General features: G+C 42.9%; 1 protein-coding gene across 1 annotated transcript in view; it reads left to right on the plus strand.

The window, feature by feature from the left end:
- PolQ (DNA polymerase theta) overlaps positions 1 to 18670 on the plus strand; it is a 292782-nt gene that overhangs the window by 194283 nt on the left and 79829 nt on the right. The window contains exon 19 of the mRNA XM_050182268.3: positions 10138 to 10334. Within this exon, the coding sequence (XP_050038225.1) occupies positions 10138 to 10334 (197 nt within the window). The remainder of the gene's footprint in view (positions 1 to 10137; positions 10335 to 18670) is intronic.

Here is an 18670-nt window from a genome sequence, read left to right on the forward strand (position 1 = left end):
ATTTTACTAGGGATGAATTTATCAATACAGAAGTGGCAAATGGATTTCAGCTTTAGCCATAGGTAGTCAACATCATCGGCAGAGAAGTCTTCCAGTGCTAGTTCAAGGTAATCGATAACGGACTCGTCATTTGCTTTAGTATAGTTTTTGACGGATTTGCATTCTTTAAGCGTGTTATTGTTTGAACTATCTGTTCGAAATGTAAAGCACACAAGCCGACGATCTGATATGCCTTCCTCAACGGTTATTTCAACGTCTCGAAGAGATCTGCTGTGAAAAACCAGATCAAGAATAGAGGAAGCAGATCCCTGCACCCGTGTTGGAACGTGAACTGCTTGGTCGAGATCGCAAGCTAACATTGTGTCGAAGATAATTTGGTCCGCTAGAGTAGGTTTAATAGAGTCCAATTTATGCTGGGAAGGTTAAAATCGCCAGCCACTATTATGGTCTTTCTGCAATATTTAACAATATGTTCATGAAGTTTGTTTAGGAAATCCGACATGGCACACGGTGGACGGTACACTGCTACAAGGTTAACCCTTTCGCTGTCGGACGTTTCTGGCCGTGACGCACCCCCAGTGTCAGCTTGGTTTCAGGGAACGAGCATAACAGGGAATGAACATAGCAATTTATTTTTGATTATGATTGGTATACAAATAACATAGTCAATGCAATATGCACATTTCAGTGTTCTGCAGCTGTTGTTAGTAAACATCATCATCATCATCAGCCTGACTATAAAATCCGTTCAACATCCGAATCTGACGATGCGGAACCCTCTTCCTCTCATGCGACTTTGTCCGAGTCAGAATCCGAGCTCGGCTCGTATTCTGAATCGGAATTCAGCCACCGCTCCCATGAGCAGACGAAGGTCCGGCGCGCCGAGCCATCCGAAAGTAACCGCGCGCAGGGAGGATGCGCTTTCAGTCGCCCGCGCAACGGAGAGAAATGGGACGTTGCGGGATCAAGAAGACAGAGGGAGATGGAAAAGGCTAAACAAAGTTCGAAGGGCTTTACGTTTACTGCTGCAAGTCGGAAGCGAGGGTGCGGCGAGAGAGCGAAAGCAGCAATCGAGTCACCCTTTTTGCAGAGGCAACGGCACGTGCGCCTGAACTTGACGCGCCGTAGCAGGCACACCAACAGAAGAAAAATAAAAACCTTCAAACCAGCGGAGATTACAGAACAACCCTTGAACCCATAACCACACGCGCGCGACGCATGATCCAGCGAACGCGGAGCCACCGCGCCACTCAGCAAAGAGAAAGTGGGGAGTGGCAGTCGCACCGTACTCTTCAATACACGGACTAACACAGGTCGGAACGAATATACGAACTTGTAGAAAGAATCAACAGATGGCGTGGCCAATCCAGGAGCGCCTGCTTTGCGCTCAGGCGCGAAATTTTGAACTCACGATAGAGAACGTACCGGTACGTCAGTGACACCGTGGGGGGGAAGCGCGATGACGTACCGGTACGTCGGTGACAGCGAAAGGGTTAAACGAGAACCCGTACAAATTGATCTGTAGGAACAAACTTTAATGATTATCAATTTGTTCTAGTAACGATACAGACGTGTTTTTGCTCACAATAATGGCCACACCACCGCCACGGGAAGTTCGGTCCCTTCTGTATATATTGTAGGATCCAGGAGCCAAGTCCTCGTCTTTAATTTCTTCATGGAGCCATGTGTCGGTTAATACTACTATATGAGGGTCCTGACAAAGGAGTATAGTTTCTAGTTCTGCAGTTTTGTTAATTATACTTCGTACGTTTAAGTTTAAGAGGCGCAAATGCTGTGGCCGAGAAACACGTGGTTGTCAGTTGCTAACCCCATTGACGCATCTAGCAGGGAGCCTAGCACGTGTGTTTTTGTACTCGTCCCACACAAACGTGTCGTTGTCAATCCATAGTTTATCATTGACAAGATAGACTTTTTTTCCATTTGCCCTATCTCCCCTTGCACTCTCATACAGAAGCCGGCGCCTGCGCAGAGTGCGACGGGAATCATCATTCTCGATGAAGATACGTGTGCCTTTCAGTTTCTTAGCATTTTTTAGAATGCACTGCTTTTCATTGTAATCCTGCAGGTACAAAATAGCCGGCCGATTTTTATGACTATGACCAAGCCTATGAATTCTACCAACGGACGAACATTTCACCCCAAGCTTCTGTTCGAATATTTCATTTACAATTTTATTTTTTAGTTGATCTGCTGTTTCATCGGGCGCCTCAGGTACGCCGTAAACAACCAAGTTGGAACGACGGCTGCGGTCTTCGAGGTCGACCAATTTCTCGGACTGCTGAGTGACAGAACCGCGAAGTGAATCAATAGCACTATTAATGTCGTTAATTTGGTCTGTAGACTTTTTGACTTCTTGCAGAAGTTTATCAAGTTCCACTACTCTGGCACTGACTGCAACTAAAGCAGCCTGTGATGCCGTCAACTGGGATTTCAGTTTTGTAATAGCTTGAATTATTGCATTCTGGCCTGCCGCGAAGCCACTTAACTTGCTCTCGATATCAGGGCCAGGGTTTGACTCAACATCTCCGCAAACAAGGAGTTCGCAAACAAGAAAACATTTGTGCATGATATGCATAAGAGCGCTTGGGCATGGCACAACTACAAGAAATCTATTACTATATTTTACAGAAGAATGCGAGTAGCTAACCTGAATTACAAAAGGAAGACGAACGGTCAGCGTTGTTGACAACTTCATTTCGCCATGCCCACTGATCCAGAAGCATTGAAGTTCAGGCTTTATAGCTTCGGGAAGCTGTGACGTCACTGATCGCCGCGCCACGCTGATACGGACGGGTAGATAAACAGAAGAGCCAGCAAAACGGGTCGGGGAGAGATGGCATGCTGATGCGGGATCCAGGCATAGAACGGGCAGTGGTAGACCAGCAGAACCGGCGCACGCTCCCCCAAGAAGAAATGCCTGAATTACAAAAGGAAGACGAACGGTCAGCGTTGTCGACAACTTCATTTCGCCATTCCCACTGATGCAGGAGCATTGAAGTGCAGGCTTTATAGCTTCGGGAAGCTGTGACATCACTGATCGCCGCGCCACGCTGATACGGACGGGTAGATAAACAGAAGAGCCAGCAAAACGGGTCGGGGAGAGATGGCATGCGAATGCGGGATCCAGGCATAGAACGGGCAGTGGTAGACCAGCAGAACCGGCGCACGCTCCCCCAAGAAGAAATGCCTGAATTACAAAAAGAAGACGAACGGTCAGCGTTGTTGACAACTTCATTTCGCCATTCCCACTGATGCAGGAGCATTGAAGTTCAGGCTTTATAGCTTCGGGAAGCTGTGACATCACTGATCGCCACGCCACGCTGATACGGACGGGTAGATAAACAGAAGAGCCAGCAAAACGGGTCGGGGAGAGATGGCATGCTAATGCGGGATCCAGGCATAGAACGGGCAGTGGTAGACCAGCAGAACCGGCGCATGCTCCCCCAAGAAGAAATGCCTGAATTACAAAAGGAAGACGAACGGTCAGCGTTGTTGACAACTTCATTTCGCCATGCCCACTGAAAAATGTCCGACTCCGTTTGCAATTTTTTTCGAAGACATTGTATCTGCTGTGCATTTTTAAACCCCTTCCTTCTATTCTCTTTTTGAATAACATAAACACTACTCCTTAGTATTCAAACTGGATTAAATCGATTTTTTAAGAATATTTTTCATATGCTTATTAGAGAGTGACAGCATCGCGCGATATGGTTTCAGGCCATCTTGACATAACACGTAGTTCTGTATCACTCAGGGAATTGTGCAAAGGCACCAGGGAAAACCTGGAACACCCAGGGAATTTGGAAATGTCAACTTGGTAGACACCCTGGGAAAGCACGGCACGTTGCAGAATACCATGTCCCGAAAGTCAGCTTCACCTCAATGCAGCAATGTCACGCACTGAAGCATATGTGAAAGTATTGCACTGTAGCAAAATTAGCATGCGAAGGCGCAATTGTCATGGGACACAGTATGTATTCCTTAATTGTACACATGTCTACCCGCCATCTCCTGTCACAGTACGAGCACCGCTATGCCTAATAAGTGTACTGGCAGGCCTTTTCGTATGTGCCTGTGGTGATCTGAGCCCTTAGGGCAGTAAAAGTCACGCATTCATTTTCTCAGACTGCCCGATTTTTCTGGCGTTTTCGCGGCCCCTAGGGAGTCCGAAAAATCGGACTTTGACTGTAAAACCGACCAAGAGGATCCTTCAAATGGTCCATGGCACAGATGCGCGGTGGAAGGAGGACGTGAACAGATAGGACTTATGCATTGAGGAATGAACAGGAAAGGTAGCGTGCATCCGCTTCTTTCAAGGAGCTTGAGTGTTGACTGACGCTGAGATGCAGGTGTCCCTCATCCAAACCGAAATAAACTCTTTAAAGCAGTGAAACGCAACACTGAGGCATTGTGCGCGGGAAGAGAGTATGTTGGGACAGTTGAGGTTGACCCACCAGCTGTTCAGAGAGAATCTCACTTGCGACAAAGTTCTGGCCTCATACCAATAAGCTTGCTATCCACACACTGTCTACATTTCTGGACGTGGCTTATTTTTGTCATTTCTGGCAGTGGTAGCAAGGAATAGAGCACAGACATTAAGCTTATTGAACAATCTGATAACCTGAATTCCATTTTACTTCAAAGCGATATCTATCATTACAGAGTACTGCTTTGATGAAGGCACTACAGTGTTTTACGTGGCGTTTGATGTGGAGCATGTCGGCACCAACTTCAAAATATGTGTATTGTTTCTTTCTTGACATGCTTGAAGCCAATTAATAACTTGTGCATGTGATTCGAGCAGGAGATCTAATCATTTTTATGAAGAAACGTAGCATGACTGACTTTAAATTATTCAAATACTTAGTTACTGTGTAATTACAATGACTCGTAATAAAACGCTATAAGAGTCATTTTGTTCCTTTCAGTGGAGTCTCATGCAACATCTATGTTTCAGGCATGTGTTGACAGTCATTCATAATTCGTGACTGAAGGAGATATTTAAAAATATTTATTTCTACATGGATCTTCTTTTTATTCGTTTTTGATAATATTAAATTCGATCAGCAATGAGTCTTACTAACCTTTTAAAGGTATTTTTTTCGCTGTGCACTTTACTAACCTCTCCCTTCTGATTTCTTTTTGAATAAAATAAATGCTACTCCTTACTATTCAAACTGGATTAAGTCATTTTGTTTATCTTTTAGCATGATTACTAGAAAGTCACAGCATAAAACAAGGTTCTGTGTCAGTCAGGGAATTTTGCAAAGCCGCTCAGGGAAAACCTAGAGAACTCACGGAATTTGGAAATGTGAATTTGGTAGACACCCTGAGTCACTTACCCGTGCAAGATCTGCTTGCCAAATGCTTTCTTGCTATGCCTATAAGTACGCTTGGTTCCGTGAAACTGTATCGTTCCTTCTAGGATGCCACGCTCACGACAGATCATATTGCGAAAAATGTAAACAGATGCATTCATACTGCGTTTGTAGCACCCATTCATTAGAGGGCCTATTTGCACTGCTACTTTCCATTGGTCGCCAGTAAAATGGTAAAATAATAATAATCAAAACGAATTGGCAGACTCAAGTGTAGTTGACATCTACGTAATGAGAAGCATTGTGCGAATCAAGGCAGTACAAGATGTCAACATCTGCCGAGCTTGCGGGGCCCAACTGCCCGAGACACGCTTTGTTGTTTTGCTATTTCCTAGTGTTTTAAGGTCATTTAAGATTATAAGACTGCATGTGAAAAGCAAAGGTGAGTTGTATTCAGGGGTGATATTCTTAAGCAATTATTTCCACTGGTGCATCATGTTACGAGACATTTCGTGCGCCTACACGGGACACGTCGGTGTAGACTAACAAAATCCTTTCTGATGCAGTGGCCGAAGCATTATGAGGGGGAACCGCATGCTGCGTTTGTCGTGAAAGAGAACGCCATGCAGCAACCACGGTGTAGATGCGGCAGCAAACGATGCAAGAATGCAATGCCGTCAGCGAAACGGGCGAAACATTACACACACTTTGCAGCGAGTCTCTGCTGCTTCTGATCCTTTACCATAGATGGCAGCAGTTACCTGCTCGGTGTAAGGTAGCTAAAGTCCTTTAGCTTGGTCACCTTGGTCATCTCAATGTGCTCCTTGTCTTCGAGCGGAGACGGAATGCATCGAGGTGCTGCTTGTCGAACGTAGACGGCCAGATAGAGAAAACCGGCTTGACTCGAAAAAGAATGCTTCGCATTCAAGGAACATCATGGGCACACAGTGGTATGAGCACAGCGCACAAAGCAGCTAGCAGTGTACGAACTCTATGGCTAGCAGACACGAGGGACCTGTTCTCAGATACATTTGAGTGTTATAAGCAAGGAAAGCAGACAACCTGGGCACCGGTTCTCCACAGCCTAAGTCATGCTTCACTTCCAGTGAGTAGTAATAGTCGCATTATTTTCAGTTTTTGTGGAAAAAATATCGATTTATGTGGGCATTTTCTGATGCATTCACTCGCATTTCAAGCGTAAAATTTTGCAGAGAAGCTACTGTATGTCTAAATTATCTGAAATTGGCTTTTTGATGCAGTTGAAAATTTCGTTGCAGTTGGTCTTTAAGCATCTAGTAGCAATTTAGGAACTCAGAAATGGTATATTGCAAAATTGCCACTAGCGACTAGAGAAGGTTAAATGTTGCTCCACTCAACGTCAACCTACGCCTTTATTCCAGAAAGTGGAAGGCTGTGCTGCCTGCTGGCTGTGAAGTGGTCAGTCTGGTTTGGTAGCACTTTTCAGGCCATCTCAGCTCAGATACATTAACTAAGCACTTTTGGAGTCTGTTCAAAGGAACTGGCAGTGATCTACGATTCCCGAACAACCTTACATTGCAGTAATCACTGAGGAGCATTATTTATTTATTTTTTTTTATTTTATTTTATTTTTTTAAGTTGAACTGGAATTATTGGCAACAAGACAGTATCTTGCCAGTTTCTCCTCAATGTTAAATTGTTACAATGATTGGTGAAATGAAGCGTTTCAGCAGCTAAAAGTTATTGTTACTATATGGAAGTTTGCACCCCAATGCAAGACCGTCAATTGCAAATAAAAAATAACGGGAAAAAGATATGTGTCACATTCCTCGTAGTACGACGTATGGACTGTTATCGAACTCTCTATTATTCAGGCTTTTTTGGTGGTCCCCGTTGAGTATGATTTATCGGTTGGTGACTGTATCACAATGTATAAAAGCATACTGTCCTGTGGAATGGATGTTTAGTTGAAAGGTTTAGGTGGAAGGGATGCACGAAAGAGAAGAAAAGACAACGTAGGTTTATTGCCAATGAAGCCAATGATGAGAAGTCTAGTGTATACTTCTCTTTGAGAACATAATACTGCAGTCCTGAATTCCAAGGTTCAGAGGAGAAAAGAAAAACCCAGCTAAATTCACTTTTCCTCGAATTTTTTGTTTAGAAAAAATGTGCAGTCAGCTATACAAGCATTCAATTGAATTGCATGATTAGACAGGTATATAAAGTGGGACCAAGAAAAGGACAGCATACAAGTGTTAGCTTTGGCACCTATTCTTGTGGGCATGTTACACAAGTATAGAAGGCACCATTCAAAGGGTCCCTGAAACATTTTTTGTTGTTCGCCTAGACACTGGGGGTATCTCTCAAGGAATACTTTCTCGCAAGAATTTAGTGTCAGCACGCTGCAACACAGGTATGAGTGGTTAAACAATACCCTCCCCTCAAGCAGTGGTGTTTCCCCTCAACATTTTGCTGTGTGGCCATCGCTATGTCCCGTCTCCTTCATGCGGTGACGCAGGTGTTGTCTACTTTCGTTTCATTTGAACCGAGTGTGTTCCCACATCTCTTTTCTACACACTTTTCCTTGTTAAGCATAGGCTACACGGAGCAAAATTTCAAGATGAATTTCACGCAGCTGATGGAGACGCGGTGGCACTATGCACAAACGATCGCTGGCTTGTGCTACATGAAGCGAGAAGAGGCTGACGCTGTGATGGCATTTACCACATTGATGCGCACGTATATGCAATGTAAAAACTGCAAAGTAGCCGTTTTCGATTGTATTTCGGTTTGATAGTAGCCTGATAACATGCAAATACATATATAATAATATCTTTGTTTACGATTGCTCGTAAATGTTCTTTGTAGCTATCAGCGGCAAAAAGTAAGCCTTGTCGCTAACTTGTGAATGTGGTGAAATGGGCTATTTAAATGTTTGCTCTACCCTAGAATAAAGAAAAGAAGAAGAGAAATTACATCTACATTGCGCGAAAGGTGGAGACAGTACCATTACATTGAAGTCTAACTCAAGAGGGCGGATCTTTGACAGACGTTTTGACACGCTGTTAGGCATGTTCAGCTTCCTTTGCAATGCTTTTTTCCGGACGTCGGCTTGTTAGGATATGTTTTTGCTGCCATTCTGGGCGAATGTTGCGTAACACTTCACTCTCTGACAAATACGCAACCTGGGGCCACCACTAAAGATGCCTTTTCAAGACTGCGAGTTATTGCTTTGTTGACCACCAAGGCGGTTGATGTTGACATTGACGTGCAGCTCTTGCATCTCCTGCAGTGTGTCAGTCGCTGCACTTTACTCCCTGTGCACAGCTGCAGTGCAAGACAAGTGTAATACAGCGGTGGCACCATTTATGTTCCTGCCACCAAAGAAGGTATTGCTGCTCCTAGTTTCATGTGAGAATTCCTCTGCATCTTATTGGCTGCCCACAGCAAGGACTGCTAGCAGTCTATCTGCATGATCTTGCGGAAGTGGGCCATTGGTTTGAAGAAACATCTAGATTTATTAGATTTGCTTAGTTATTTTTAAGGGTACATAAATTAATATGCATATGTATGCTATTACATTCAGTTTCAGTTTATTATTTTTTAAATACAATGAATGGGTAAGAGACTATATACAGACGAGGGTCCCAAAGTCAAAGACTGCAACGGAACCCTCGGTTAATAATAACAATGGAGAGAGTTGTGAAAGATAAGCAATCTAAGTAAAAGAAACAAACACAATCATGAAAAATACAACATAGAAAAATTGAATAAACGAAAATAATTGTTAGTATACAAGCCTATAGTGCATAAAAAAAGCTGTCAATACAGACAAAGGGCAAATGTAGTGAAATGATTTATGTAAACTTAGTTATACATGTAAAAAAGGTGAAGGGCATGACTAAATGCATCAAAGGATGAAGATTTAATGGTATTGGGTAAACCATTCCGCAGTTTTATAGCGGAATGATGTCATTTTTTCATCGAATGAACCATTGGCAGTAGAAAATTGGAGTTATGTGCAAACCTTGTATTATTATTGATGAGGTACCTGGACTGGATGAATTCATATGAAAGCTGTATAGTAAGTGATCTATAAAACATAATTATTAGATGATAGTGGAACAAGTTCGTTACAAGGATGTTATTTTCACGAAGTAATAGAGTAGCACTTTTAGAAAAACCCACTGTTAGTGATAATGCGTATTTCTTGGTTTTGTTATTAATTAATAATTATTACATTATGGGCTTTTACATGCCAAAACCACGATCTAATTATGAGGCACGCCGTAGTGAGACACTGGAAATTTGGGCTGCCTGGGGTTCTTTAACCGGCACCTAAACCTAAGTACATGAATGTTTTCGCATTTCGCCCTCACTGAAATGTGGCCGCTGTGGCCGGGATTCGATCCCGTGACCTCGTGCTCAGCAGCCCAACACCGTATTCATTAAATAACCGCAACTGGTATGTATCATATTAAATATAAGCTGAATAAAATGGCATGTTTCAAGCATTCTTGATGACATGACGTGGGTAGCCAATTGGATCTCTCGCACAAGTGATATCACACTCCCACGCTACATAGCGTGGGAATTGACGGCTGAAAATGGAGGGAAGCGGTGGCACTGTGATCAGTAGCGATGCACATTTTTACAACCTTATAATTCATTACACACTTTACGCAGAGCGCTTAAATCTGCCTCCTAATGTCCCTATCGACTCAGTACGTTTATACACAGTCCTAAAATTCAAATATAGTTGATGACTGAATTGTTTACTCGCTGCTTCACTGCCATACCAACTTGTGGCCTCATGCAGAGCAAGAGGTGCGGCTGCTTGGTGTACTGTCCAAGATGGATCTCAATGGGATCGGCTACGACCCAGTTTGCATGCAGCAGACAGTGGCGCAAGTGGATGGTGCTCTGGAAGCACTCCAAAGGGAGGCCTGGGCTCTGGCAGGGCGTCAGTTTGCACTCGGCTCTTCCCGACAGGTGGACGCCACAATGAAGTCTAAGGTTTGCTTTGCTTTGTCCCATCCCTTTCCTAGCTTTACTTTCATGCTCTAAAGGGCCCCTCACGAGGTTTGCGCATTGCAAACAGGCGAGTATGGTGTATGGATCATGCATTGGTGATTGTGTCTGCAAAGTATCAGACCACTGTACGACACGAAAGCAGTTTTTTTTTTTTTTTTTTCAAACGAAAGTGCGCTGTTGCTGGTGCAGCCAGTGGGGATGCCGAGTGGCTAAACAAGGAGTGCCACCGACTGGGCAGTGCAGAGGCAGGAGAGCTTTAGAAGGACTCGTTTATTCAAGAAGACTGCTGTCTTTGTACAGCCACATTGATGTTGTAGGCATCGAGCATTGCAGAGACTGGTCACTAGGGGTGTTTGAAAGCTATCGCATCGAAACCAAAACTGGTTAGTTCAAGTGCATGACACATCAGTTATTAAGCGTTCTTGATGTATAGTCAATGCTGCTGTGAACATGCAAGCCATATATTATTGCACTGCATGCAAGCTTATTTTTTCTTGTCTTCGAAATTCACGTTATTAGTACAGGCAATCGCGGATATATCGAACTCGAAGGGGATCGTGAAATAGTTCGATATATCGATAATTCGATATATAAAATATGCATGTGAAAAGCTTTTCTAACAACTCCACACATCTCAAGGCAGTTTCCCTATGTTGTGACTAACGGGAACTTACCGATCTGTGCCTCCAAGGCGCATAAAAAAAACAGAAACACAGCGCGATGACCAGAGCACTTTATTTCGAAAGAAAAAAATCTGTGACCTTTGCTTGCTCTTTCTTCTGCACCATCAAGTTCATTAAGCTGTCCTCAAGCTTGTTGACAGTGTCCAAATGAGAAAGGCCAGCTCCTTCCATTGTGCCACAACAGCGGCGAATGACGCTGAAAGCTGATGCAAGTTCAGCTGCAGTGCATGGTGGTTGGTCCTCTTCGTCGGAACCTTTGCCACTGCTCGAGTCTGCGTCCTCGTCACCCATGATGTCAGCCACAATCTCCGCATCAGCGCGATCCGCTACAGCTTGCACGCCGTCGTCAGTGCTGACGAAATCATGTGCTGTAACGCCGCCTGGGATGGCACCTGGGAATGCCGAGAGCTCACGAAATTCGCTGACCAGGCATCCAGCGTCATCGTCTTCACTGTCAAGACATCCGTCGTCTGCAGCTACCACAAAGCCTGCTTTGCGGAACGCGCACACAACACGCTCCAGGGCGACTGGACTGTACTGCCTTCAGCTTAACATCGGCTTTGTTCTTGAGGATTGTACTCAGGGTGCTGCGAAAAATTCCGAACGCCGCGGCGACCGACGACTTTTTCTCGCCAGCCTCCACCCGTCGAATGATGTCCGCTTTTGTTGAAAAATGTAAATTCTTGCATTTTTTCGTGGCCATGGCTCCGGAACACACGCCAAAAGCAGAAAGAAAAATGCACTGCACCACACGAGTCTCAAGCCTTCGCATTGGCCTCGTGAATAAAAGGAACAAAGGGAATCGAAAGACGCACCATTCCGCGTCTGCGCAATACCACAAGCCTAAGCTGCACTGACCTCGTTCATCTCGCTGTGCCAGCGGTGTCAGCCAACCAAAACACAGGATACGGGCGCCTGCGGTCAACGTGGTATCTCCCTCCCGCTTCCCTTTCACACACAATCGCGCTCCAAGTACTCCTCGTCACGTGCCTTTTAACCACACGCCCCTTTCTCAGAGTGCGGGGTGGCACACGTGAGATCGCGGGAACATCGCGAGAGCTTCGTGAGGAGAAGCGCACTTTCAGTGGTGAGGTATGGTGGGATAAGCGCACTTGCCGGGGCGCAGCTCAGCACGGAGTTCGATACATCGATATGCCGGTGCATGGGAGTTCTATATACGCGAACAATAGTGCTATACTTTTGTATGGGATTCCCAAGGGGATTTTTCAACTGTTCGATATATCCGGGTTCGATATATCCGGGATCGACTGTATATTGTTACGTGTAGCTGTAGCCCAATGCTATATACAATTTATTTAGAGGAAGCTAACGGAAGGCCAAAATGGCAACGCTATATCAAGCGGGTCCACGTCGTCTTCCTACTCTTCAGTGCAGCCACACTGTGGCGGCTGTTCCGTAGCATCACCCCCGGCTGTAGAAGCACTGTCCCAGTGCTTAATCTACACATCCGCGGTGAAAGGTGTACGGTATGGCTTTAGTCTCGCCATGTGAACGATGTCACTTGCAGCCGACGATGACGCTGAGAGGTCGGCGGGGACGACTTCATACGTGACATCGGTCACTTGTCGCACCACGTGGTATGGGCCAGTGTAGCGCAACAGCAGCTTTTCTGAAAGGCCCACACGTTGAATGGGTGACCAGAGAAGCATCAGAGAAACCGGAGTAAAGTGCATATCGCGATGGTGGCAATCATAGAGGCGTCTCTGATGCTCCTGTGAGGCCTCGAGACGGGTGCGGGTGAGCTGGTCCGCGTGGTCGGCGTGTGCGCTCGCGTCGCGGGCGTATTCAGTAGTTGAACGTGTGGCCGAGGGCAACAAAGTGTCCAAGGGCAACGTGGGTTCTCGGCCATATAGGAGATAGAATGGTGAATAGCCGGCGGTGTCGTGATGCGATGAATTATACGCGAACATCACGTATGGTAACTGAAGATCCCAGTTGTGGTGGTCGGTCGCAACATACTTCGCTCCATTTTCCTTGGAGGGTGCGTTTCGCTCTGTTTGTCCCTAGCCAATGGCAATGCACACTATGTGAGAACTGCTATTTAAGTTCCGGGGATCACAGTAGCCGATACAGAGTCCATAATGGCGAAGCATACAAAAACAAATTTGCAGCAACGTGTCATTATTCATTTGTCTGTGACTGCAGAAGCTGCATCTACATGACCCCCCCTCTGCTGTACTCCAGGTTGCCGGGCGGGAACCCTCCATGTCAGGCCTGGCATTTTCCCCTTTGACTTCTGTAGAACATGTTCTTTTTCCCTATGCTTCGTTACAACTTAACTCTGTGGCCACAACAATTTCCTCCAGCAGCACACAGGCACTCTTGTGTCTACCCATTGTGTGTTTGCTCCATTTCCAGTCACCTTACTATGGTAAGAGAAAGTTGTACTTAGGAGGTTTCAGGCAGAGGTCGCCCTTTTATGCCGCCTGTCAGCTGTACTTGGAAGTGACCGCATTTTCTACTGGGTGTCCGTACTGTCCCCTTCCAGTAATGGAAGTGGATGCCTAGGACTTAGTGTGTGCTTGCTCCAGCTTGCAGGCATAGTGCTCTCGCCTCCTGCTGCAAGCCGGCTTATGCTACAGTGCCACGACCAGCTATGATCTCTGGCCACATGACACCAGATACCACAACACACCACTTGACTTCATTCACAACACAGGCTTTGCAGTGCACATGTAAATAGGCTAGATGTGTGCAAATACCGAATACTAATAGATTTCTAATTAAAATTCAAATCGAGTTAAGGAAAAGAAGCTGAATATCCTGGAATGGTGCTGTAGTCGTCAAGTCGTGGATGCCCCCACCCATCAGCTGTAAAGGGGCTGTAACAAGTGCAAACTTCATCGGTACGGAGCAGTCCAGCCAACTGAAAGCATCAGCAAGTGTTAATTGTTTTCTTCGAATCGTACAGGTAAATAAACTTGCCCCTTTTCACAGTAATCTACCAAATGTGCCTGGATCTCTCCGTGGCTGCTCTTTTAGTGCATTATTTGGCTGTTTGACCACTGCGAATAGTCTTTGATAATGACTGACAAGCCACCGACTATGATTAAGGAATTGGCAGAGTTGTTCACTGATCTATCGGGCACGGTTTACTCACATAGATGTACTCTGAGATGAGATGCAAGAGGTTAGGCAATTCCTTCATTTCCTCAACTCTCACTTTGAAAGTTTCAAGGCAATGATTGATGATATAAAGAAAGAACAAGTGCTACAAAAAAAAAAAAGAACTACAAAGTGAGCTTGACTGCACCTGCTGTGACATAATCAAGCTGAAGCGATTACACTGCAGCAAAATTTGGAAATTAAGGAACTTCTCTTAAAACAAAACAAAAACCTCGTCGAAGTGTTGACATCTGTTTGTCAAAAGCATAGCATTTCCGTTAGTGAAACAGACTGATGTGATTCGTCGTCGTATCGGAGAAATGTTGTAGTTAAGTGCATGTCTCATTCTATTCAAGAATGCATAATTAAAGGATTCAGGAAGAAAAAAACTAAGCCCTCAGGATTTTGGGTACGATGGCTCAACGAATGTATACATTAACGAGCATCTCTGTTCTGAAAGGAACACACTTTTAGGAAAAGCTATTGCCATGAAAAAGTCGAACAACTGGAAATTTGTCTGGGTTGAAAACAGGATTCTTGCCCGAAAGGCTGAGAATGCAAGGGTTGTCAATATTCATAATGAAAATGGCCTATCACTTATTTGTTGTTTTTTTTTTACATTACCATGGCTACCATAGTTCAGTCTGCTAATGATTTCGTGGACAGTTCCCCCTGTTACACTTTAATTCAATGTAATGTGCGTAGTTTACTAAAAAATATTGATAATCTTTGCTCTCTTCTGTCATTGCATACTTTCCCGTTCGATGTTATTGCTACCTCAGAAACATGGCTGCGTTCAGATGAATTGTACCATATACCCGAATATGCATTCTTTTCCACTCCTCGAAGTACGGTAAATAGAGGTGGTGGCGTTGCACTATTTGTGAGGTCTTCTATATCATGCTCAATTATTAAGGAGTACTCTTGCTTAGAGTGAATGAATTTGATGTGCTTGTTGTGAATTATCAATGCTTTGTTGCAGTGGTAATTTATCATGCTCCTAAGAAGAACAGATAAACTTTTATACAACATTTCGAACATCCATTAGTTTGTTTAACCAATTTAAATAAACAAATAATATGTGGAGGCTTTAATGTTGATGGTATAAAGGAACATGACAGTGAATATTTTAATGTTGTTAGATCATATGGATTCCATAATGTCATTAAAACCCCAACATGTATAACTTCATTGACATCCACACTGATCAATAATATCTTGTGCAGCTTTAACCCCAATTCAAGCTGGTATATTGTTTATGATTCGGCTGTAACGGATCATTCTGCTACCGCCATCTTTTTCCATCGAACCACTCATTTTCAGGGTCATTCTCATATTTCTCATTGAGTTAACTATCCAGTATTATGTGAGTGCCTCTGCTCTTTAAATATAAATCTGCAGAAAAATGCAAATAAGCAAACATAGTTTCAGCAAAGCGTTCTGCAATGCATTAGCCCAATCGTCAAACAGCATCGAAACAAGATATAGCACTCCTATCTGTCCTTGGATGATGAAAGGACTGTTAAAATTAAAGATGAAGACTTTTGGCACACTAAAGTAAAGTCACGTAGGGGTAACAAATATTATGAACAAAAATTTCGTTTGGCTCGAAATATAGTAACTAGCGCTATATGTATACGTAAAAAAGTGTATTACACAAATTTAATAGTCCGTAATTCTGGTAATTCAAATGCTGCATGGCACATTATCAACTCAGTAATCAAGCCATCGGTTAGAGAATATACAATGCCAGACTTGAAAATCTTGGGAAGATCTATGAAATCCTTAGTAACATCATTTGAACTCATACTTCTGTATCATTGGTCAAACAATATCTAATGATGTACTTCTTCTTTCATCTATTACTTAGCCGGAAAGGACGACAAACTAATTTGATTTTGTGGACATTACAGCGGAGGAGATAGTGTTCGTAGTTAACGGCATGCCATTTAAACATTCTACTGGTCACGATAAAGTATCCACAGTGACTTTAAAGCATTCTATTGATATACTGTGCAAGCCATTAGAAAAAATATTCAATCTTTCTGTACTGCTACCTATCCACTTATTAAAGATAACTAAGTTTATTCCTATTTACAAACATGGGGCCATAATTTGTTAAACAACTACTCTTATACCTGTCTTAAGTTGCCTAACACCGTCATTGAAAAACTTATCGCCCAACAAATCACTTGATTTCTCGAACGTGAATACATTTTGTCTTACTGTCAGCATGGTTTTCGAGCTAAATGATCAAGATATATAGCAGTATTAGCTTTGTGTGTCTACATAAATTCTAACTTGAACAACAACAAAAGTGTCCTAGGCATATTTCTAGATGTGAGAAAAGCATTTGACTCTGTGGATCATGACATACTGCTAAATAAGTTAGAATGCTATGGGTTTCGAGGTCTAACTCTTCAATTTTTCCACAGCTATCTCAATAACAGAAAACAACTAGTTGCCATTGCAGATACCAAATCTGACGTTTCTGACATTGTTACAGGTGTCCTACAAGGCTCAGTACTGGGGCCAATATTTTTTTCTTTATTTGTAAACGATCTTCCTGATGCCTTAGAAAACTTTGCTGCTATAATGTAGGTAGACGACACTGTTCTACTTTGTGCGCTAGACTCCTTGGACAAAACATTTCAAGTGGCTAATAATTAACTTCTCAGTGTTTACCAGTGGTTCGCGTCAAATAAGCTAATTCTGGATATAAAGAAAACTAAATATATTCTCTTTACTTCTTCGTGGAAAGCACCACTAAGAGATTGTCATTCGCTTTCTCTAAACCATAATATACTTGAGCGGGTGAATTCAATTATATACTTGGGTGTCACACTAGATCAGCATCTTCATTGGAAGCATCACATTGTATTGCTCTGTAAAAAGTTTAGCAAAGCTTGTTTTATTCTGTGCAAATGTCGTTATTACTTCGACACTGCCACTCTGAGAGCAATTTACTGTAGCGTATTCCATAGCCATCTATCCTAATCTATTGCATCTTGGGGTAGCACGTATGTTTCATATGTAGAACCTATTGTACTTCTTCAGAAAAGGGCCTTGCGATTTATGACTTTTTCGGATTACAATGCTAAATCAATGCCACTGTATCAAAGTTAAAATATACTGCCTTTTTAATTTATTACTGAATTCAGAACAGCACTAAGTACTCATAAGCACTAACTGCCCTTCAAGTTCATCAAATTTTTTATACTCCAGAAACAATACACGCAGCGCACTTAAGGGAAATTTTCTCTTGCCAAAAATGCATAATCTAAATGGAAGGAGGAGGCTAAACAGCACTAGAGCCCTCCTATGGAGCAGCTTACCATCGAAAGTAAGACAAGCCAAATTTTTTTCAATATCATTGAAACCCCATTATCACTCACTACTGTTATCTGCATAGGGTTTTCATCTCGCTGGTTTATTTATCTGTTGTTTTTTTTCTTCTTCATTTGCAGTGTATAGTTACTAAGTACAAGTTCCTTTCTGTAGGTTTCTCATAGCTATTACAAGTACCCTGCCTGGTGTTTATAAATGAATATTTATGTATATATGATTTATGTATGTATTATTTATTTAAAATTTGTCGTATTGCCTTGTGATTGTGAATAATAACTAGCATGCACCCCAATTAGCTTTGAGCTAGGGATTCAGATGTCTTGCACAATATTTTCTGTGTACGTTTCCTATTTTGAATAAACTTTCGTATTTCCTATTTCCTTCCAATATCGAATCAAATATCAGAAAATTTAACCCAACTTCTTGATGCTTACCAATTTTGTGCAAAATAAAGTGCGGGGCTGCAGATGCACAGGTGGCTACTCACAATACGTAAAAAGAATGTTGGTAGCTATCAGTAACTTAAGTACCTAGGAATTCAGATTTGTAACATACTCTACTTTTATTAACCCATTAAAACCCAAGAAAGATATACCAAGTAAATTTTGTTGACTTTCGATACTAGATGATCTTTTCGCACTCTAAATGTATTGTTAAAGTTTAACGAGTACTGCTTTATTTTTTGAAACGCTACGATGGCGTACTTTATGAAGTGCACTGGGCCTTTATGGGAGCAAACCATGATGCAGGTCATCAAATGTATGTGCTATATTTGTGAGCTTCCTGAAACCAAAAGGCTTGAAGTGAAGAGTCAAACAAAACTTTACGCAAGACCACATAACCTTCTGGCAGTAAAATTAGCCTTTTAGTGGAAAATATTCTTTATTAGGCAGGTGTTTTTACTAGTCAAGTGTGTAACATGGCTTCATCAAGTAATGCAGAAATGCTTTGGTGTGTCTTTCAGAGGCAAATGTGATGGAAATGTAATATTGATGCAGATCTAGATGTGATATCTTATGAAAAATGAAGGCATTCAAGATTAAAACATTCAGCATTTGTTTCAGTGGTAGTTGAAACATTCAACAGATTGGTGGCATCTCCATCCAATGAGAGTTGATTCTTGAATTACAGTCATGTTGTGTGACTTGCTGGGTGACATTT

This window comes from Dermacentor andersoni, chromosome 7 (assembly GCF_023375885.2).
Source record: "Dermacentor andersoni chromosome 7, qqDerAnde1_hic_scaffold, whole genome shotgun sequence".
Lineage (NCBI taxonomy): Eukaryota > Metazoa > Arthropoda > Arachnida > Ixodida > Ixodidae > Dermacentor > Dermacentor andersoni.